The sequence below is a fragment of the Phragmites australis genome, chromosome 6 (genome assembly GCF_958298935.1).
Source record: "Phragmites australis chromosome 6, lpPhrAust1.1, whole genome shotgun sequence".
NCBI lineage: Eukaryota > Viridiplantae > Streptophyta > Magnoliopsida > Poales > Poaceae > Phragmites > Phragmites australis.
Genome location: NC_084926.1, coordinates 43,090,576 through 43,112,662, shown reverse-complemented (window position 1 = coordinate 43,112,662; position 22,087 = coordinate 43,090,576). Strand labels below are relative to the sequence as shown.

General features: G+C 44.7%; 2 protein-coding genes and 1 pseudogene across 2 annotated transcripts; 2 read left to right on the top strand and 1 right to left on the bottom strand.

The window, feature by feature from the left end:
* The first annotated feature begins 3,915 nt into the window (after positions 1-3,915).
* On the top strand, positions 3,916-8,735 carry LOC133922657 (U-box domain-containing protein 35-like). The gene is made up of 10 exons (XM_062368071.1): positions 3,916-4,362; positions 4,580-4,701; positions 4,941-5,062; positions 5,190-5,374; positions 5,474-5,519; positions 5,819-6,203; positions 6,317-6,400; positions 6,571-7,104; positions 7,357-8,106; positions 8,482-8,735. The coding sequence occupies exons 1-10, from the start codon at positions 4,098-4,100 to the stop codon at positions 8,554-8,556; spliced, it is 2,568 nt and encodes an 855-aa protein (XP_062224055.1). The 5' UTR covers positions 3,916-4,097; the 3' UTR covers positions 8,557-8,735.
* A 1,535-nt stretch (positions 8,736-10,270) lies between these two features.
* On the top strand, positions 10,271-11,575 carry LOC133922659 (ribulose bisphosphate carboxylase small subunit, chloroplastic 3-like; annotated as a pseudogene).
* A 601-nt stretch (positions 11,576-12,176) lies between these two features.
* On the bottom strand, positions 12,177-17,932 carry LOC133922658 (VIN3-like protein 2). Its single transcript, XM_062368072.1, has 4 exons — positions 17,701-17,932; positions 15,329-16,013; positions 14,038-14,345; positions 12,177-13,960 (listed from the first exon to the last, which is right to left on the bottom strand). Exons 1-4 carry the CDS (start codon positions 17,717-17,719, stop codon positions 12,720-12,722), a joined length of 2,253 nt encoding a protein of 750 aa, XP_062224056.1. The 5' UTR covers positions 17,720-17,932; the 3' UTR covers positions 12,177-12,719.
* Between the last annotated feature and the right edge of the window lie 4,155 nt (positions 17,933-22,087).

The window sequence follows — 22,087 nt, the reverse complement described above, 5'->3', positions numbered from 1 at the left end:
TTCTTCTTATTGCTAGAGGCATAAAATTCACATACACACACTAATGTGATAGGGTCTTGAATTCCCTTGCCTCTAGATAATTAACTTAGAGAGTTTCGTTTCTTGATGTTCATCTTTTCTTGTTTCTTTACTACTTGTGATCTTTCGAATGCTAAGACATATGGATTGATCTTAAATAGAACATAAGGTTTATATACCATCCGTGGAGTCATGTTACCTCGATTTACTATTGTTAAAATTTCTCACGATTTTTGCTTCCGCTTGAGTTTTGAGGTGCGTCGGGTGATTCAAATAGGAGAAGGCCATCAATTTTGCAAGAAATTTGTTAAGACGCCTATTCACCCCCCTCTAATCGCCATTCTCGATCCTACAAAATTCATGTGGCTGGCTCAATCTATCCTCATAGATATACACCTCTATTTATAGGTATAGAGAGGTAGCTTAACCCTTAAATTTCCTTGTCCCAAAACACCCTTTTCTTCTAATGGTCTCCTACCTACCACTGGGGTATTTCAGTTCATTTTTCGCTCCGTCCATCGAACGGTCGTGGCTTCTTTATAACTTACCTTTGCCTCGATGCAACCTTCACGATGATACCACGTGCACTTCATCCTTCCACGGTTTTAAGGTCTAAACCATCTTGCATGCTTCTCAAAGCGTGACTTAACACCACTTGCTTACACCTTACACAAGCGCTCTGATGTCGACGTGTGTACTCCGTCTTGCGATCTTGACCGTCGGCAAGTCTCTCCCGCTTCCGATTCCTTAGGTTGCCTTGTCACTTGCACCAGCATCCCCTTCTCTTGACTTTATCAACATACCGTCTTTATCCACCTTCAAACATTTTGCTTGACTTCCACGTGCACAGTTAGGATCACCCTCGACTCCGCCTGGTCTCCTCGATCGTCCGACACCAATCACCTCGCTTAGCCTCGATCATCTCACCGTCGGTCGCCAAGTTACATCCATCACCTACACAATATAGAACAAGCAAACATGCATATCTAACACCATTATAGATTAGCCAAAATCAAAATCACCAATTGAAAACACAACACAGAAAAATCATGTACGCGGGATGATCCAGCATTCACACCTCTAAGCGCTAGATCATCCGACGTGTTCAACTCCTCAGTTCAGTCATTTTGCATCTTTTCTAGAAATATTAGTCCAGCATTCACTTCACACTGTCGTCGAACCATCCGACGTGTACATCTTCACCGGACCAGCTTTGCAACCTCTCTAGAAAAAATAGTCTAGCGTGTACTGCTGCCCATCACCGGACCATCTGGCGTGTACTTCAACTTATGCTTCCGAGTTGAAATGCTTCGGTATGAAGTCTTCCTGAGTGCCGGATCATCCGGCGTGTACAAATTGTCCAGCACTAGACCGTCCAGTGTGTATAAATTGTCTAGCACCAAACTGTCCGGCGTATACAATTTTCATAGACTCAGAGACAAAACTGTCAACTTTATTTTCTTTACAATTTTAGTTAGTCATGATCATAATTGCAATACATATACATGCTTATGTAATCCCACAAATCAATAAATCAAAATAACAACTTTTTCAATCACTCATCGCACATATATCAAGGTACATTTTTAACTTAGCTTCTCATATACATAAACATCAAATATTTATCTTCTATATATTTCGAAAATACATTCAATCTCTCATTATTTGTCTTTCATATATAGATGTCTAATATTTACCTTTCGTATATTCACCGTCGAGTTTCTCTAAAGAGTGTGTCACCTCCCGCACTTCATATACGGTGTTGGGTTTCTTTAGAGTGGGTGGCGCTTACCGCACTTCGTCTATAGCCTTGGCTTTATGGAGAGTGTGTGTCACTAGCCACACGTTGCCTCCACTGCCATCTACTATAAAGGTTGTTTTTGTTGTATTATCTCTTTTATTATGTTATATTCTTTTATTTTATAAGATTATTATGTTTTAAATTTATTCTACACATGCAGTTGCTAATATATATAGAGGAGATACAACTTATAGTACCAGAAAAGGATCACAGCAGATCCTGAGATTACAATAACTCGTGAGTAGGTGCCAATATGGTTAGGATTCTATTCACATATTCTACGAAACAATCTCTAGTTACAGGATTGATTGACAAAAACTGAGCACTGCATCGGACGGAGAGACACCGTTTGCCAGCAACGTACTAACAACTGTAGTTGCCAGGCAGATGCCAATCAGTCCAAATGGGATTTTGATTTTCAGTTCCCCGGAGTTGATATCAGATGCTATTCTATATATTGCATCAACAGGCCTACAAACTTAAATGAAAAAGCAACATGTATGTATGCGCGTGTGTGGGAAGAGAGGGAAAAAGATTTTTTTCAGCAATCTTTTGTTTTATTTGATGTTTTTAAGTTTTCTTTAGCAATTGTGTTGGTAAAAAAAGTAGTTTTTTCAGGCCATTCGGCTAGTGTTGCCTGTTTGGTTCACTCTCGTGCTTGCATATATTGCCACATCTGCTTGCAAAATCTTGCATACGGTGAGTCCATGCCATAGGCAAGGTTTGCAAAGCTACAAGCCTATGAAATGTGGGCTCCAGCACACTAGCAAATGGCAAAAATGAAAATGCATTAGTATTGGCCTTAGCTCAGCTCATCTGAACTCCATGAACTTATATCCTCGTATATGGTGCTTATTTGTTGAGTTTTTTCCTGTTGCGACATGGAACACTATATTTTCTCCCATTATATTTGTTGATTTGAACTTTTACCTAGGGCTTCTCACTTCCAATTGCGAGACAACAGCGGAATCAAGCTCCCACGGTGGGTATTGCCGCTTTCTCTGAAGTGACATGGAAGGCGCACGGGTGTAGGAGTTGATCGATCGATCTTTATGAGAAAATGAAAAATTTAATAAAGCATTTGCGTTAAAATTTATATTGAAGAGATACATAAGAAAAAAATCATAAAATATACGAGAGAATCAATAGATAAATAAATATTAGATAAAAATGATAGATGGTCGAGATAAAATATGTGAAATTGTATTCTCTATCTTTCTTATTTCCTTTGGTCATGCTTACATTGATGGTTGAAAATTTCACTAAAACATTTGTGTTGAGATTCATATTAGGGACATATATAAAAATAAATCATAAGATAAATAAAAAATTAACAAATAGGTTAGTATCAAATAAAAAGAATTAACGACCGAGACAAAGCATGCGAAGTTACATTCCAGTCTTTCTCACTTTCTCTGATCATGCTCGCGTTGATCGAGAGACAAAATAAAAAAGGGATTGCTAGCACTTGATCGGGTGATTTCTCACTCGAATCGTGTGATTCTCTCACTCGACCATGTGAACGTGCCGACGTTAGGGTTGCCGGGGTTGCCGGAGCTTTTATGTTTGACGGGCTTAGAAAAGGGGTTCGAAGGAGGGAGGTAGGCCAGGCGGTGGTGGCAGGAGAGATGGTGGGGTGGCGAGGCGGTGGGAGACGCCAGCCGTGGGCTGCAGGAGATAACCAGTGGGCAAGGTCGAGGCAGGGGCGTCTGAGTCGATGAGTTAGCGCGGCGGGGGCGGCAGAGGTGGACTCAGCGACGGGGACGATGTCGGGGACGGTCGGAGGAGGGCGAGAGGTGGGGGAGCAGGTGAGCGCAGACGGCGGGAGGTAGGGGCTATTCGGAGGTTGAAGATGATACCGGGTCATCCGATTACAAGATTCAACGGCAGAGAATTTATACTAGGAAAGGTAATTTTTTTGTCCGAGTGAGCCATAGACCGCGACTAAAGAAAAGAAGAAAACGTGACAAGAAGGAATGGTCCAAAGCGATGCTACGATATTAATATTTTATTACTGTTTTTTTGGAGAATACTGCTACTCCGAAAAATAATAAGATTTTTGGGCCTTCCAAAGCTTTGGGTTGGCATTTCAAGGACAAATAAGGAGAAGGGAGTGGCATGCAGATGCAGCAGGTTCCCCGCCAAACTCGCGGCGTCCTCAGTTTTCGCGCCTCCTCTCTTATCCCACCACCACCACGCCATTGATTGGCGCCATTGACGCCATGCCCTCCTCCTCCTCGTCCTCCTCCTCACCCACCGCAGCCGCCGCGTCTCGGAGATGTCGTACCCCACGTTCCAGACCCACCCCATCGTGTCGCCGGCGAGGAAGAGGGACGAGCGCAAGGACGCCGCCGACGCCGCCGTGAGGCTCTGCACCCCGCTGTCGTCGAGGGAGCGCGGCGCGGGGAAGGCGGCCGTGGCGGTTGATGGAGACAGGGGCAGCCAGTACGCGCTCAAGTGGGCCGCCGACCACATCCTCTCCCGCGCCCGCTCCTTCTTCCTCCTCCACGTCCGCCGCAAGCCCACCTCCCTCCACACCCCCGGTAACTAATCAATCAATTAATAACTTCTTGATTAAATCTCCGGCGTAATGCGATTTAATGTTGATTTAATTTTGCGGGAGATGGATGCCACATTGATGTGTGCAATGTGCCGTTTACTCCTAAATTTTTTGGTCGACCAAATGTTTAAAATGCAATCTTGATTTGGTTCCACCAGATGATGTGTTGCATTGTGTTGCTAAATATTGCGAATTCGCAGGCGGGAAGCAGTTCTCCATCTCACACGTGCAGGAAGATGTCGCGGCTGCTTTTCATGCTCAGATAGATCTTCAGACTAAAGAACTGCTGCTTCCGTTTCAATGTTTCTGCAGTAGGAGAGGGGTATGCATCATCTCCTACCTTTTCTTTTAGTGGAAAACACGATTTCGATCGTTTTATTGAATGGTGGAGGTACGAAAGTAAATGCAGATGTCGATTAACTGCTTGAAAAATACCGCAAAAATTAATGTTCTTTCTGTCAGGGAGATGAGACAGATAATTACTGTTGATATCTAGATAAATGTAGCAACTGAGTGCCACACTGCCGCCCCTTTTTCTCTGACTTACTTTAATATCTACAGTTGCAATGCAGGGAAATTATTCTCGACGGAACAGATGTGTCGAAAGCTATTGTAGATTTTGTTGTGAGCAACAATATCGACAAGTTAGTACTGGGAGCAGCATCCAGGAATGCTTTTACAAGGTGCGGTGTCAAATTTTAAACAAGTTTTATGCACAATTCCATTTTCTGAAATTATTTGATGGTTTGTTTGCTTCACACAATATTGCCATACTTCGATGAATTTTATCATTTGTTTTATCTATTGCAGAACAATAAGGAAATTGGATGCACCAACATCTGTTACAAAATCCGCACCGAACTTCTGTTCAGTATATGTGATAGCAAAAGGAAAGCTGTCTTCTTTCAGGCCTGCCACTCATACAAATGTAAATGATACAGGCAAAGAAGATTTGAAACCTGATCTACCTGGGAACCGATTGCCAGGTGTAAAAAGTATGTGTTTCTCGGACACCCTTATGCCTTAGGATGTATAATATTGATCTCTGGTAGATTGTTTCATGAACGCTCATGAAGTGCATATGTGATTTGCAGGTGAACCAACACCCAAGTTACACAATGAAGGACATAATCCTTCAAGGTGAGTGTGAAAATCCCTATCTCAGAAATGATCATATCTGTTAGCTGTATGCAAGCTCTCATATTATTGCAGATTTTCAACCACATGTAAACACAGTGCACGTTTTCACTACTATCGACAAGTGTGTGTTTTCACTGCCACATCTATCTGTAATAAGTCCATATATGATAGCTTTATTTAAATCTACACTCGTAAATTATTCAGACTATTTGTTCTGTTCAACGTTGCAATTCTTCTGCATTTTTTTTTGTACATACTGCTATTTTCTATTTTTTTCACACTATTTGAACTCTGCTCAGGCCTATGCCAGTACATGCTGCTATGCCCATTGATGCCATTTCTGATGAATCAACAGAAGATGGGAGCCTCATGTCACCAGATCAACAAGGACATGCCAATTATTCACACTTACAAACAGCATCTTCATGCCCAAGTGAATTCTTAAGTGATATTGATAAACATGGAAATTATTTGTATCCAGAATATCCTGGGTGCTATAGAGATATATTGCTTTTGCCAAATAAGGACAATGAGCATGCACGTCATGCTCCGCATAGAAAATACTTGGGCTTTGATGAATCAAGTTTTGATGATAGCACACTTCGTCCTGGATACAATGGCTACGATCCGTTATCACCAACCACGAGTGGAGAATACACTGCATCAACTTGTCACCATCTAACAGTATGCTTTGATAATTTTCACATGCTATTTGTTGTTTCTCAAGTCTTATTCACTTGCAGAAGTATTACTGTCACATATATACGCAAGGCTTATCGACAGCATATAACTTTCAGGAAGATGATGAAGCTGAACTAAGGCTCTTTAGGATTGAGCGGAAGCAAAACAACGGCGATATGCTTCCATGGAATTACACAGAGGTATTATTGATATGTGCTTGCTTCATGATTTTGATTTAAATTGTAAAACTGATTGTGTCTCCAATGTCAAACTTGAAGTAAATCTGAAGCATTCTATTAGGACCACAGTTGACAGTTACCTATTGGGACATAACTTGTGACAACAAAATTTATGTGCACATGTTGAACAGGAACACAAGGAGATGGCAAGAAACCCTGAAAGTTCATATACCAACATCCCCTACAGAAACAGACCGGAGGCAGAACCAGGTGACGATGTCCCAAAGCAAAAAGTCTTGACACTTGACACTTTATCTTCCGATACTCAACATAGAGAAGGGATCATAGAGGAGTTTAAAAATCATGATTCCCAAGATTTCATTCACCCGATCTTGAGACGCTTGCCACCAAAATTTTACTCACCTAGAAATGATAGTAAACGCGGATCTGCTCCAGAAGATATCTACAAGCTTGAACTCAAGTGTAAAGCCTTGCCAAGGCCGATCGAGACGAAAAGGATGCTAGAGTGTCTCCCTACTAGACTCGAGTGCAGAATATACACCCCGGATGATATCGCGAGTGCAACCGACCGTTTCTCGGACGAGCTGAAGGTCGGGGAAGGAGGCTATGGACCGGTCTACAAAGCCACACTTGACAGTACTCTTGTGGCAATTAAGATCCTCCGTTCTAATGTAACCCAGGGGTTGAAGCAGTTCCAACAGGAGGTAAGCTCACAGCTGATTTTGTTTGACAAATGTGTATTCTGTTTGCCACTAGCGTTCCTACTTTCCAAAGTCCCAGCTACATAATCTTGTCTGATATTTTTTGTCATTTTGGTATCATAATATTTTATGATGTTCTTTACAAAATGCATTCATCAGTGATGTAAAGGGTGTATACGTTCTATTTCAAAGCCCTTTCAACTCACATTTCTGAAGAAATTGTGATGAATAATTCAGGAAAGTTTTTATCGTCAGGTTGAGCTGCTGAATAACATTCGGCACCCGAACATGGTGCACCTGGTGGGCGCGTGCCCGGAGTACGGCTGCCTGGTGTACGAGTACATGCCGAACGGCAGCCTGGAGGACCGCCTCTTCTGCCGGTCCGGCACGCCGCCACTGCCATGGCGGCTCCGCTTCAAGATCGCCTTGGAGATCGGCAGCGGCCTGCTCTACCTGCACAAGATGAAGCCCGAGGCGTTCGTGCACCGCGACCTCAAGCCTGGCAACATCCTCCTCGACGCCGACTTCGTCTCCAAGATCGGCGACGTCGGCCTCGCCCGCATCATCCCGCGGTCGCTGGATGACGCCATGACGACGCAGTACCGGGAGACCGCCGCCGCAGGCACCTTCTGCTACATCGACCCGGAGTACCAGAAGACGGGGCTGGTCTGCACCAAGTCCGACGTGTACGCGCTCGGCGTCATCTACCTCCAGATGATCACCGCCAGGGACGCCATGGGGCTCGCGTACACCGTCTCCGACGCGCTGGAGGAAGGCACGTTCGCGCAGCTCCTGGACAGCAACGTGACCGGCTGGCCGGTGCAGGAGGCCCGGGAGTTCGCCGAGCTCGCGCTCAAGTGCTGCGAGATGCGGCGCAGGGACCGGCCGGACCTGGAGACCGTCGTGCTGCCTGAGCTGATCCGGCTGCACGCCCTCGTCACACCGTCGACGTCGGAAGATTCTTCTTCCACAGCTCAAGTCCACCAGCGTTCAGCCAGTGAAAAGGTAAAGCTAATCAGACCCTCTTCTCCTATGGAACTTGAAACATTTACTAATTGACAGCCTGAGACACTAAGGTGGATGGAATGGTATATAATAATACAAGTAAACGATGTGCTTGCAGTGCAGTTCGATTGTACAAACTAAAGTGGTGATCTTTCGATGTCAAACCATTTTTTTTCTCTACTCTTTTTTTAGAATCACTAGGATAACTCGTAGATGCACCAACACACTACTATTGGTTGAAGGCATGAACATATGTTCAGTAGGTGACTAGGTGTTCTCATCACCTAGACAGCAGCTGGAATATGGTGAAGTTTGTGGCGCAGGCATTGGTATTTGATTTCAACTAGGGCTTATGCTTTTCTACTGTGATTGCAGGATTTGCCTTTGGATGATGATCTGGTTGACATTCTGAACGATGGAAATGTGAAGGGAGCATCATTTGCAATATAACATCGTAAGGACCAGAGGTGGATCTAATCGTGTCTTTCACTGGAACCTGCAGTGGTTCTATAAATCTTCTGTAAATAGTGCCTTAGCACGGCAATTTGGGGACTATGTCAGGCCATTTTGGAAATATGTGACGCGGATATTAATCAACCTGTAAATTAAGAAAAAATTCCAGCTCTCATCCGGTAGCGTTGTGCACTTCTACTTACTGCGAGTGATTTGTCATCCATGACAGAACACTACGCCTTCGATCAAGAGCTCTGAATCATTCCATGACCAGAACCTGAAGTGCCAAAAATCTTTAGCTTGGGAATTTACAAAAAGTTGTATCAACAATGAGGATATTTAAGGAGTTAGCAGCCATGTTACAATTTCCCATATATAAGTACGCAAAATTTGTTTTAGTGCGCATCTATGTTTTCTTCTGAATTACTCATGTCATGCTCTATGTTCAGTGAACACCAGTGGTTCCAAACAATTGCCAAAAACAATCACAGCCATAAACAAGTGACAAGGCCAAACATTTTCTGTATTTTTTCAAATGGAGATGTTTGCCGATAGCAATTGGCAAACCGTGGGTGCTTAAACCTTTTCCGTTGGAAGCCTTCTGAACAAGCACGCTAGTGGAAAGTGAAAGAAAAAAAATGTCAGCGATGACACCAAAGGAGCAAATTACCATTGCTCTGGTCCCATCGTACACTACAGACGCATAGAATTGCCACTGTTTCTATGGAGCAAATTACCATCATGCATCATCTTCAGTGGCTGATGTTAACCCAGTGTGGAAGATTCTATGGAGCCTGAAGGTGCCACCCAAAGTGCGTGTTTTTTGGTGGAGAGTCATTAACGACCTCATCCCATCCCATGCAAATTTACACCGAAGACATATTGAGCAACTCAGCAACTGTGAAGTGTGCGGGGCTCAAGCTGAAACTACCTTTCATGCCTTGACAGAATGCGGCCATGCGCAAGTGTTCTGGACTCAGCTGCGTGTGATGACCAAGGTCAAGCTTCCTGATCTCCACCCTGTATCTTGGGTGACTGATCTCCTGAACACAAATATATGTAGCAGGGATTCAACATGTATCATCTTGTGCGGAATGTGGTCCATCTGGTGCTCGAGGAATGATCGGTGTCATGGGAAGTCCTCCATCCCTGTTCTTAAAGCTGTTAGATGCGCGCTAGACACTACAATGAACATGTCCCATGTTGCCTGTCAGTCAACTGAAATTCGCCGACATGTGAACACTGCCGAGTGGTGCCCACCGCCTGTAGGTTACCTGAAAATCAACACTGACGCTTCCTTTAATGCCATTGATTCCAGTGGGGCAGTAGGGGTTGTGGTTCGTGATGATGCAGGTCGGTGTGTGCGGGGTTATTCTCGGTGGCTTCCTGCTGTTTTCTCAACGTTGGTGGCGGAAGCGGAAGCATGCAGGGAGGGGCTCCTTCTGCTTTCTGTCTCTGCTCGGGCTACTGTTATCCTCGAGACTGACTCCAAAGTTCTGGTCGATATGTGGAACAACAAGAATTATAACCGTTCTGAGATCGCGCCGATCCTTGCAGATATCCAAGAGCTTAGCTTGATCTTCTCCTCATTTTCGTTAATGTTTGTAAAGCGTTCTGCTAACTGGGCTGCTCATCTCTGTGCTCAGCATGCAGCGCAGCATAGGACAGCTTCATCGTGGGCCTCCCAGCTCCCTTCTTTCTTGCTGCAGTGTTTGCAGTCTGATTGTAGTTCCTATGTTTAATGAAGAGAAGTGCTCTTGATCCTTAAAAAAAAAAAATGCCACTGTTTCTCTCGACCAATGGGTAAACTGCTCTCTTGTTTAAAGGTGGCATCAGCACTCCAGCTTCGCCTGCTGCTACCGCTCCCTGCTCGTCTCTTTTTCTCTGTCAAGAACATGTTCGTCAACACGACAGCCAGCTTGGTCGCCGGCGCCGGCATCGCCGGGCCGCGTCCGGAGCCGCCGGCGAAGTTTCCCCGGAGGCGGCTGCATGTAGGCTCTTGCAGGGCAAGAACCGCATCCTATGGCTTCAGAACTTCTGCATGAAGGTGACCAAACTGAACTTTTTTTTTTTTTTGACAGAAGAAATATCTCTGTTTCTATTGAAAGCAAAATAACAGAGTACAAATATCATACAGCAAACCATCCGAAAGAAAAATAAAAGGCACAAAAACATGAGTAAAAAAATAGAAACAAAGACCAACAGCCCACATGCTGCTCACATCACAGATCAATTACATCAGAAAGCATCATCGAAGATGTCTGGAGATTGTTGCAGCACGCCACGAGGAGATCAAGAGCCGGATCAAGCCTCTCCTTGTCGCCCTCCTTGAGCAAAATTTTCTAGCTCTGCAAGCAAGAGAGACCTTTGAGAAGAGAATCAGTCGGGTTGTTGGAAAAGACCCTTTCAATTGCCGGCATGTCTGCATCGTGGATTGATGATTGATCATGCATGTAGTTGCAGCAGTGACTGATATTTGATCATTTGCATGACCGAGACGATGTGTTAGACATGGAACCCTTTCACGAACACGAGGTACGAGGCGCTGTCGTACCTGCCTCCCCTGACGGAGGACTCCATCGCCAAGGAGGTCGACTTCATCATGTCCAAAGAATGGGTTCCCTGCCTGGAGTTCGACAAGGTACCTGCAGATACACATGCTGTCTTTGATCATCAGAATTCCATTTCATCGTTGCACTGCTTAATTTGCATCTGCCTGAGCAGGCCGGGCGGATCCACCGGAGCAACAGCCAGATGCCGGGATACTACGACGGCCGGTACTGGACGCTGTGGAAGCTGCCCGTCTTCGGCTGCACCGACGCGTCCCAGGTGCTCCGGGAGGTGGAAGAGTGCAGGAAGGAGTACCCGGACGCCTACATCCGCCTCATCGCCTTCGACAGCTCGCGCCAGTGCCAGTGCATGTCCTTCGTCGTCCACAAACCCTCCTCCGCGTCTCCCTCTCCGGCGGCGGCCTAGCCATAGCTTCAAGCTTCAGTCAGCTCGTCCCTGCGAAGCATTTCTGTTTCTTCGTTTTGATGTTTGATTGATCTACTGTCCTCAGCCTTGAGACGAACGGATTAGACGATAATAAGGCAGCGAAATCGGTTGCCTGCCTCCTGCATGGTATGCCTGAACCCTGGATCGAACCTGTGTTATGTACACCTAGAATATGATGATCAGATATCTCATTCTAGAGTTTGAAAAGAAACTCGAGCACTTGCGAGATGGATTGAAAAAATACGATATCATGAATCATTTGTCCTAAAAGCGTCACAATCACACATCTGAAAGAGCAACTGACGCTACCGTTTCAATCTACCACATGTTTTGTTCTCCATCCTTTGCTGAGCTGAAAAGAGCAGAGTCAGTCTGCCGTTTCAATCTACCACATGTATTTTCCTCCATACTTTGCTGAGCTGAAAAGGAAGGCCTGCCTTGCCAGTTTCAGCTCATGGTCAACAAAACAATATGGCCTTCCTATGCTTGCATGCAAGGAAAGATATACTGGGCATGTAACAGTGTCACTGCATGCTGCAAAGGAATTCAAATCGGTGCAACGCATCAACAGAACTGCTCAAACGGCACCACCAGAAAAACAAAACACAGTAGTAGAATGAAAAAAACTAGAGCCCTCAACAAATATTAAGGCAGAACCAATATTATCTTAAGTATCATTCCTCCCATTCCCCACAAAAGTTAGCAACACTTTGCATTCACCCATGATACAGCACAATCATTCTACTGAACACATGGTTAGCTCGGATTCGTCATCGTCGATACGAAGCCTGCTTCATCCCACACAGGCGGGTGTGTTCCTGATTCAGGCTGACGATCATCCTTCTTCGGGTAGCTAGCAACACATACGGTTACACCCGCACGCCACAACTTATAATGCCATAAGCTGACCGAATTCACAGCTCATGATGCTCTAAGAATAACATGGACGATACAGATGATAGTACCATAAACTATGGAGCAAAAGTAAAGAGAGCTGACCAGTAAATTAAACCTACTGTCATAGCGAAGGAAGTTTCAATGAAGATTGTATAAGTTTAACTACTACAATGAATTTCCAATGAAGAATCAATGCAACGATCTGATATGAAAGAATGGGACCAAATATGCTCCCTACAAAGAGAATGGTAGGAGTTTCCAGCTCTTTAATGCCAAAGGTCCATGCAGAAACCAGAGGGCATGGAAGACCGCTTTTTGCTGTATATTGTCTCCGAGAAGCTGTCGACAAGCTGGCCAGAAAGACTGACAGGGTCATCAATAAGAGTATCCACGTAGACACTAACTATCTTCCTCTCATAAGGGGTGGCTCGCAAGCTAAACCATGTCAAAAACTTCACCCTAAAGTTTGTCTCAATATAGCTCTCACACTCCAGCCACCTGAGCACCTTTACACAGTACTCATAAGATGCTTCCGGGCACCCATCCTTGTGACCAATGTCATCCAATTTACCCGATGTTCTTTTATTTGACGAATTGCCCGGTTCCCTTTCAGGCTTTGAAGAGCCATTTTGAACAATGTTATCACCAGGTTTTCCTTTGAAACCCCTTGCACCATTCTCCATGGCATTTTCCAAACCTCTTGGTGCAGTGGGCGGCACTGAGCCAGAGTATCGAGGTGGAAAGATCACCAACTCATTTCCAGCTGGTGCATTTGATGCATCTTGTGATCTAGGAACTACGCTTCTTTGATTGTGCTCCACTGAGTTTGAGGACTCCCTGAGCAGCGCTGTTTGAATACTTGGATTGGGTTCCTCATCCAAAGCTGACGCTGAGAGCCCAGGAGCTTCTTCCAGCTCAGTGACTTCTGTTACCCTAGCTGCAACCATCTGTATATTCTGCAAGTTATCAATGCGTTCACCAGGGTGATGAGATGCTTTATCTGAATCAAGGATCTCAGGATTCTCACAATATTCAAAATCACTTTCAGGTGATTTGTTTAGATCAGCATACACCGCAGTATTATTGTTTGAGTCCACACCCTCTGAGGAAGGATCAGACTGACCATCACTGTTTGTCTTTGGGCTCCCATTACTTCGTTCCAGTCCAGCAACACCTGGCACTGAACCCCTTGGATCTTCCTTCTGACAGCTTGTTTTCATTCTGACTTCCCATGATCCCAACTCGTTGGAGTTCTTGAAAGCAACAACCTTAAAGATATAGCTTGTAGCCGGTGCAAGTTCAGTGACAAGTAATGTTTTTGATGGTGCAAGAATTATGCCAGTCAGATGTGCCGGGTAGGATTCAGTAACAGCCACTCGGTGCCATATATTAAAGCAAGTTACCTCTTGCGCAAGCATAGGACATTGATCCAAATCCAAAAATACAGTGACAGATGTTTGAGTTATAGCTTCAAACTTTATGAAGTTCGATGGTATCATACAAGGTCCTGAAAATGAAAACATGCACAATTAGTCAATTCCATTTGCATATGTGAGGTCTACCGTAAAGGGTATGGAAACATACGCTGAATTCGTGAGTTAGCATGAGATGCACCAGAGAACATAGATTCCATAGCACCTATTGCCTGAGCACAAAGTTTCTGAACTTCAGCACCAACAGCAAGTCGACTGACAATTCCTCGACCCATGTTTGGAGCTCCAGATATAGGACCAACCTCAGCCTCCAATTTCTTCAACACTGTGTCAACAATTTCATGCAATACCAAGTACTTTTCTGTGGAGACAAGGACCTTATGACTCAAAAAAATCCGATGACACAATACATCCAACCGCCTAGCATCTTTTGCAATCACCAGTTGTTTCTTCCAGGACCTGAGCAAGAGCATTAAATAGTCATGTGCTCGCTCGGCAAGCTAACATACCAAAAGGGCCATACTAATTACCGCTCAATCATTCCAATCAAAGCAACAGAACACTAAAAGTGGAAAATCGATCAGAAATCTTGGAAGAAGCTATGCTTTGTTTAACTTAATGGATATACTCCCTCCCATTCCCTCTTTGTGAAGTTAATCAAATGACTTAGATTTGCACATGGCAAATATGAACCTCAAACATAATCATTTCTAACATTAAACTATCAATGCTCTATTCATCTTTACATGCATATCCCACCTTATGACCATGCCACATACCCATATTTCAATAAACTAGAATTCACTCACCCCACCCCCTGAACCTAGAACAGCAAAATCCTTTAAGGATATACTACAAAAACTGAAAATAAACAGGGTTGGAGGCCTGTTTTCACCATTAACAACCTAAAACAGTCATGGCATAAGGCTCAGGCTCAGGCTCAGTCTGTCCCAAAGAACAAATCCTAGTCCAGACAGAAAATGGATAGATCCATTAGTGTTACAGGTACAAATGTGTATAACAAGCCACAGTGAAAGCTCATTGCATAAAGTTAAAGCACGACAACAGCAGGTCGCTCCTAAAAATACCAATTTCAAATATCCACTATTTGTTTTTGGACTAAATGATGACAACAACACAAGGATCAATCCCTACAAATGGAACGAATAAGCAACAAAGTAAGTTTTGTCTAGCAAAGATTTTGTTCTTTTCAGTTAGTAAGGTCCAGAAAGTAATAATAACTGGAAAACGAAATAGTATGAAAATCATCAAAGCTAAGTCTCACAACAATCGAACCAAGACAATTCTACTTGTTATGTTTATCAGTGCAAGATATACTGGAAGATCAAGCTTAGACAGCGATGCAGTAACACTGGAAGCACAGGAACAAAAAGCAAAGTTGAACAAAAAATGTGTAACAAAAAGATGCTACAGAATAGTACCCAAGCAAATCATTCTGTTTCCAACAGCGAGTGCAATAATAGCCGCCATCAAGTTTCTTACGCTGCCCACTCTGCAGAATGCCTGTTCTTTCATCCTTGAGAGCACATTCAAGATGGCATGAGAAACCACAGGAATCTTTTTGCAAGGGTTGGTCCGAACTACAGAACAACCAGAGGCTTGGGTCCTTGTTGTCATCATACTTGAAACAAATGCAGCATGAACAGCGTCTGCAGAATTTATCTTCCAGGTTAAGAGTAGCCCTACAAGCTACATTTTGGCAGAAGCGTGCATTATTAGTTGGCACAGTTACATCAGCTGCTGCTGAGTTGTTTCCAATAATTGGTAGTCGTGATGGATTGTCACTCTTTCTTGGTCGTTTCGCAGGGGGTTGATGGTTAGTTGTGTTGGGCTCAGGAACTGACTCTTTTTCTTGCACATGTTCCACAGGTCCAGATGATTTGCCAGTCACCACCCTGAAGAGATAGTCTAGCATTCTCTGCTTGGATAATCCAGTATATTTCCTCTCCCTTCCTAGATCAGCACAAAGAATTTCTACAATTTCACGGCGACTCCATGACTGGAGTTTGTCAGGAGCACTTTCCGGACACTTCGATAATTCACGAACTAGATCTCGCTTTTCATCCACACTCATCAATCGACATTTAGCAGGATCAATCGTGGTTCCTGGAGCAAAAAAATAATGCAACATATTATTATCCATTTGATAAATATTAAATAGAATTCAAGCTTTTGCAGCATTAGACTCTATGTGCATCATCAGATATGTTTAGCAATATAGAAGGCCAAGAAGCATGCATCAAAGAAACTTTGTAAACATTCATATTTACGATAACATATCAACAAAGTTCGAGCCCAGAATACAAAACTTTAAATTCATTAGGCCCATAAAAAGCAGTCAAGGAAAAGAGTGGCTGGCTACCCGGTTTTGAAGGGGATGCCTGTACCCGATCCAGGGGCACACTGACAAGTACAGTGTCAGATTCTCTTGTGGATGCCAGCACATAAAGCGGTCAATGTTCGCCTCTTACTTGTTTGCGCAACCTTCCTGATTCTATTCGGCTCAAACGCCCTATCATGTTAGCTACCTATCTGTCACATTTGTGTCTTGTGCCATACCCTAGCACAAGTGTTTTTCTCTCAATTTACCACTACCTCTTATTTCCAGCTCCCTCCCTTACTATTATCTATTTTCTTCACAGAGGCCCACAAAACTGAAGCCATCGATGAAATGAGAATGCGTGCAAAAATATTATAAAAATGGAAGATAATTAAGCATTTGGCATAAAATATATTAACTCTAGTTCTAATTTCAAATTTTATAGGCCTTTTTGCATCTGATCATTTGGAGCAGACTTCCATGGCATTTCTTCTACAAAACTCAGAATCTGACACCACACACGGAGCATGTTTAGTAGAGCTATAGATGCACCATATATATTAGGGACCTACTTGCCTAACATCCACCTGTAGATGGCATCGATGGAAGGTGAGATAGATTAGGCCACTCTTATAACAAACTTAGACCTTCTAATTGCCTACCCCTACCTGTAGACAGCATCAATGGAAGGCAACGCAAAGCCACTCTTCTATCAAACTTAATCGACATACCCGCCTACCCCTATAAGCCTAAAGTAACTGGTACATCCACAGAGCAAAGAAACCCATGCATGCAAATAAAAAACTCGCTCGGGCCAACGACCCACCAATGCAATCAACATCCAATACTCCGATAGGAACCCCCAGCAGTTGAACCACCGACGGAGCCTTTCTCCCATCTCAAAAGAGAAACTACTGCTACCAACAATGAGGCACCAGCCGCGGACACGTACAGGTCAGGAAAACGACGTAAGGCCACCAAACCCTGCCGCTCCCACCTCCCACAGGCGGAACGGGCGCAATGCGAGTAGCCATCACCGCATGCACGCAAATCTGAGTATCCGACACTAGCCGCGGCGACAACACCCGCGCCTTCAACTCCACCACCAGCTGAGTCACGCGTCAATCTAATCAGACCAGCAATTGAACAGCGGAAAGCGCTAAGCGCACACGCATCAAACCCCAGACGCCAAATCTCGGATTCGGGCAGGCGAACACTGCGGCACCACGCGGAAACACCCGGCCGCCGCGCGCCTAGAGCTCGCGAGCCCCCTGAGATCCCAACGCGGCAGCACCGGCGAATCCGGACGCGGAGCACGCAATCACCCAGCCCGCGCCGCCCAAACCGCGGACTCAACCAGCAATCGTGCGGATCGAGCCGCGCGCAGCCCGCGTGGCCCAAACCAGGCCGCAAAACCGCCGGAAAACGCCGGAGACCCCACGGAGAAACCGGGGACGGAGGGGGGGCGCTGACCTTCGCGGGGGGGATCCATGGCGAATTGGCGCCAGAGGGGACGAGAGCGGCGGGGGAAGGAAGGGGGAGATCGATCTCTCTCTCTCTCTCCCTCCCTCCCTCTTCTTCTCCCTCTCCCTCACGTGGACTCCTCTCTCTCTCTCTCTAACGCTTCGTCTCGTCTGTCTCTCTCTACACGGCACGCGAGGTTAACTCCCATCCCGGCCTTGGGAATCGGCACGCGAATGAACGCCCGATGCCGCTTTTGCGGCGGCCACCCCGAGCTCCCGCATATTTCGATTACCGGCTAACCCTTCCGGTCAATAAGGTTAGGCCATCTCCAATAGTATCCGTATTCCACGTGGTATCACTGTTCAGCATGATTTGCCGATCGTAAGCAGCTGTATTATTCTCCAATAGAGTTCTATCTGGTGCTACAGTGTCACGGCCACGACACTGTAACAGTATTGGAGGCAAATTTACCGATGCTTTGAGAAATCTGTATCACTATTTACTGAGTATGTATGTAGTCTGAGGGAAGAGGAGAGTAATGAAATATAGTAAATAGGGTAGCTGTTGGAGATGAAAAAAATAAAGGATGTTGTAATAGTGTTAGGTGATGCTATAATAGTGTTATAGGGGATTGATTTTTAAGTATTTGTTGAAAATGACCTTAGACAGCTACCGTTGCAAACGGATTGGTTTTAGTCGAGTGCTTGCTTACTGCTACAGTCTTGAGGTTGTTGAGAACCTCTTGAGCTTGCAAAGCTACCGTCTTATGTTTCTATGTCGTATAGATGATGGAGTAGTGATAAATAGACGTTTGTACCATGTGAATTATAGTTAGATGACTGTTGTATGCGTGTGATACCTTCAAACGTCATGGAGCGATCCATACGTTTGATGCGTGGAATGCAGGGGTGGATCTAGACGCATTATGGAGCCTTTAAACCCTCTTTTTTTTTAATTTTTTAGTATGAAGAGGAAAAATAATAGAAGGGAAAAAAGAGGAAGATTGATCTGAATCCTCCATTAGTGGTATGGTAGTATATGTGTTCCTATATAGTATAGCTAACAAATGACATTATACTTATGCAATATGTACGTTAGTAATACTAATAGATGGAATAGGGAATCAAAGACTAGAGAGAGTTTTTCTACAAACTGTTGTTATTTATACGAATTTTAATGTTGATTTTTTCTCTTGGACCAACCAAATGGACTCTTCATCTTTTGTCCCATGCTGATTTTGACCTAGGTCTATGTGTGACTCTCTCTCTCTCTCTCTCTGAGTTGATGCTGCTCATAGGGTTTGAGTTAGAGGCATTTTAGGACCGTTCAGTCCTGGCCTCGGGCTGCTAAAGGGCGGCGACGCTGGCTGGGCAACGACGCCTAGATATTTCGCATTTGTGCGCGCGTCCACGGGGTGGCTGGACTCCGATTTGTCCCCTGGATGCAGCTTGAGCGGTGTGGATTGGTTCGAGCGGCTCCAAGGATCGGGAGGCCGAACCAAATTTGGTTGAGGTAGCCATCCTAGGTGTACGTGCAGGAGGTGAGGACATCTATATCTCGGGGGCTCTCTCCTCTCAGTTGGTAAGAGGAAAAGTGACGTATCTCTCTCCTTGATTTGGTGGTCTTCTCTCTGGTGTATGCTTGGATATTGGGTTCTTCTTCCTACTCGATTGTGAGCAACGTCAGAGGGAGTTGGTGGTAGTTGTGTCCGGAGCTGTGACGCCTAGGCTCACGCGCACGTGTCGTTGCAATGTAGTTGGCTTTGTATCTCTGATCTCCATCACCCCATCGGTAACGGCGGGTAGTAGGTTTTTTGGGACAATGGCTAGTGAGCCATGCCTAGCCTCTCTTCTCCACGCATTTGAGTGTGTCTCCCTGTGAGTTTTTACCTCCCTCTGGATCTGAATAGTATTGTTGCTTATGGATAAATACTCGATGATGATGACATGAACTGATTTTGGGCTAGATAGTTGAGTACAATAGTTAGAACTTGATTGATCCTCTGACTATATTGTTGTTCTAGGCAGTGCATGAGTCTTGTGGTTTATGATCTTCTGGTATGACCCTGTGTCACGTCCTAAAATGCTAATTACGTAATTAAGCATGCATGATCATCATTGCATGTAATTATACGTATTTGTTTATTGAGTTGGGTCAAAATATATTTTGAGTACTTTAGAGATGGTTTAGAGTACTTTGGAGAAGCCCCAAATACTTATAAAAAGGTGAAGAGTAAAGATAAGAGGACACATAGAAAAATTCAGCAAAAACCGCCCTCACGGTCTGACCGAGCTTAACCATAGTCTGATTGCCAAGTGTGCAGCTACGTGGCCTTGCCACATGGACTTACCACAGTCTGACCGGAAGAATTAGCGGTCTCACTACCAAAACTCAGCAGAGGTGCCACTTAAGGCAATCAATCTCTCTCTCATTCTCTCATTTGCTCTCTCTCTCTCTCTCTCTCTCTCTCTCTCTCTCTCTCTCTCTCTCTCCATAGAAAGAGTGGAGTGATCCATTTATCGCGTTCGAAGGTCGAAGATCAGAGGAGGGGACTCCCACGAGCTTCCCGAAGGACTTCCCTAAGTCTTCCCCCTCTTTTCCCCGCCAAATTCGCCTCCCATGTCGTTTTCTCCCACCACGAGCTCTGTCACCCTCCGAAAGCCAAATCGATGGATCGAAGCGTCCCCGAGGAAAACCGATCCGATACAAAGTTCACCCACACCAAGGTGAACCTCCCTATACCCTTCTTCTGTAGTTTCCCTTCTTCCGTCGTTTCCTAGCTCGTGGTGGTCGTTGTTTCGATTTTCACCGCGAAAACCTTAGCTTCACCTAGATCCAATCCATGAGGTATTTTGAGTTTAGCTCGATAAATGTTATCCAAATCACTTTAGAAGCAATTCATTAGTCCTATGGAGCACTTTCGTACCCTTCATCATCGAAGGTTTCATCGAACTCCTCACCGACAACTCCACAAGGGCATTGCCGGCAAGGTCTAGCGGTCTGACCGTCGATAGGTCCGATCTGACCACCAGTTATGGAAGGAGAATCCGAGTTGAAAATCCTATATAAGGGTCAGATCGTCACTAGGACCGTTCTGACCGCCAGCATGCGGTCTAACCGCCAGCATGCCAGCGTTTGGCCACTATTGGCCGAAACTCTTTGCAAGCTGGCGGTCTGACCACCACCTCTACGTAGGTCTGATCGCCAGCCATGCAAGACTATATGCACTTAGGTTAGCTTGTCCGGGGTTTTAAACTTTAAAACCCTAATCATGTAACAATCTTTTGCAAATTTTTTCGAAGCACGATGCTCTAGTATTATTCAAGCATCCATCATGTGCACACTTTTCCATCATTTATTATTTATGCAATGCATTCTTATTCGTTTAGAGAGTGTTGCGCCGACGATCCAAGCAAGTGAAGGCGATGCCAACCTCTCGAAGTTTTGCGAGTATTGTGCGAGAAGTATTAGGCAAACCCCCGGAGCAGTAAAGCAAGCACCTAAGCATATTACACCCTTTGATTGAATTGTGGTGATAAGTTATACTTTATGTAAGTTTGCATGTTCAAAGAGTCGATGTCGGGCATCTTTGGGTAGAACCTATGTTCATGCATTACGTCTACCTCAAGTTGTTAATTATCCATATCCTTGTAATCTTGATAACATTTTAGATGTCTAACTTAAGAGTTGTTTGAAATGCTTAACAATGCATATATCCTTGGTAGAAGTCGAGCAATGGTTCATCCGTTGTTCGCGAGTTTAGGGCTTACTTATTGTTCACAAATATTGATTATGATATTGATGGTTGTATGAGTGGTGAGGTTGAGATGATATGTGGGCGGTGCTAGGGGTGTCTTCTATCCCGAAAAAGTTCCTCGTGGTAGTTCAGGAGAGGAGCCTTGGCATCATAGACCGCTTGTATCGTTTAATCACCATCTGTCGGTGTAGTTGGTTCTAGCACTCTCCAAACTAATCACATGTTAATCTAATGGTAAGGTAAGCCGAATCACACGTCGTGCCAACACTTACCTTGCGGCCCTATGACGCGTAAGAGAAAAAGAAAGTGAGAAGCAAGGTGGCGAAGAGCTAAAGGTGTGTCCAGGATACGCTCGTGGTAACCCTGATGCCATAGGGACATTACAAGTGGGTGATTCCAGATATGAGAAAGGTTGACACGGGTACCCCTTGGGTGGGCCTGTGTGGCCACTCAAGCCGTATGGTACTCGTGTTTTATGGGTAAAGTTGTACCCCTACAGGGTGTAAAAATAATTTAGATTACCGCACTCTTGGTCATGAGAATGCTCATATCCATTTGCATTGATCGTAGAGTCACGAATGTGGGATGGTTGGTATGGTTTTGTTGGTTATGGTTGTCGATGGTCGTTGATTACATGTG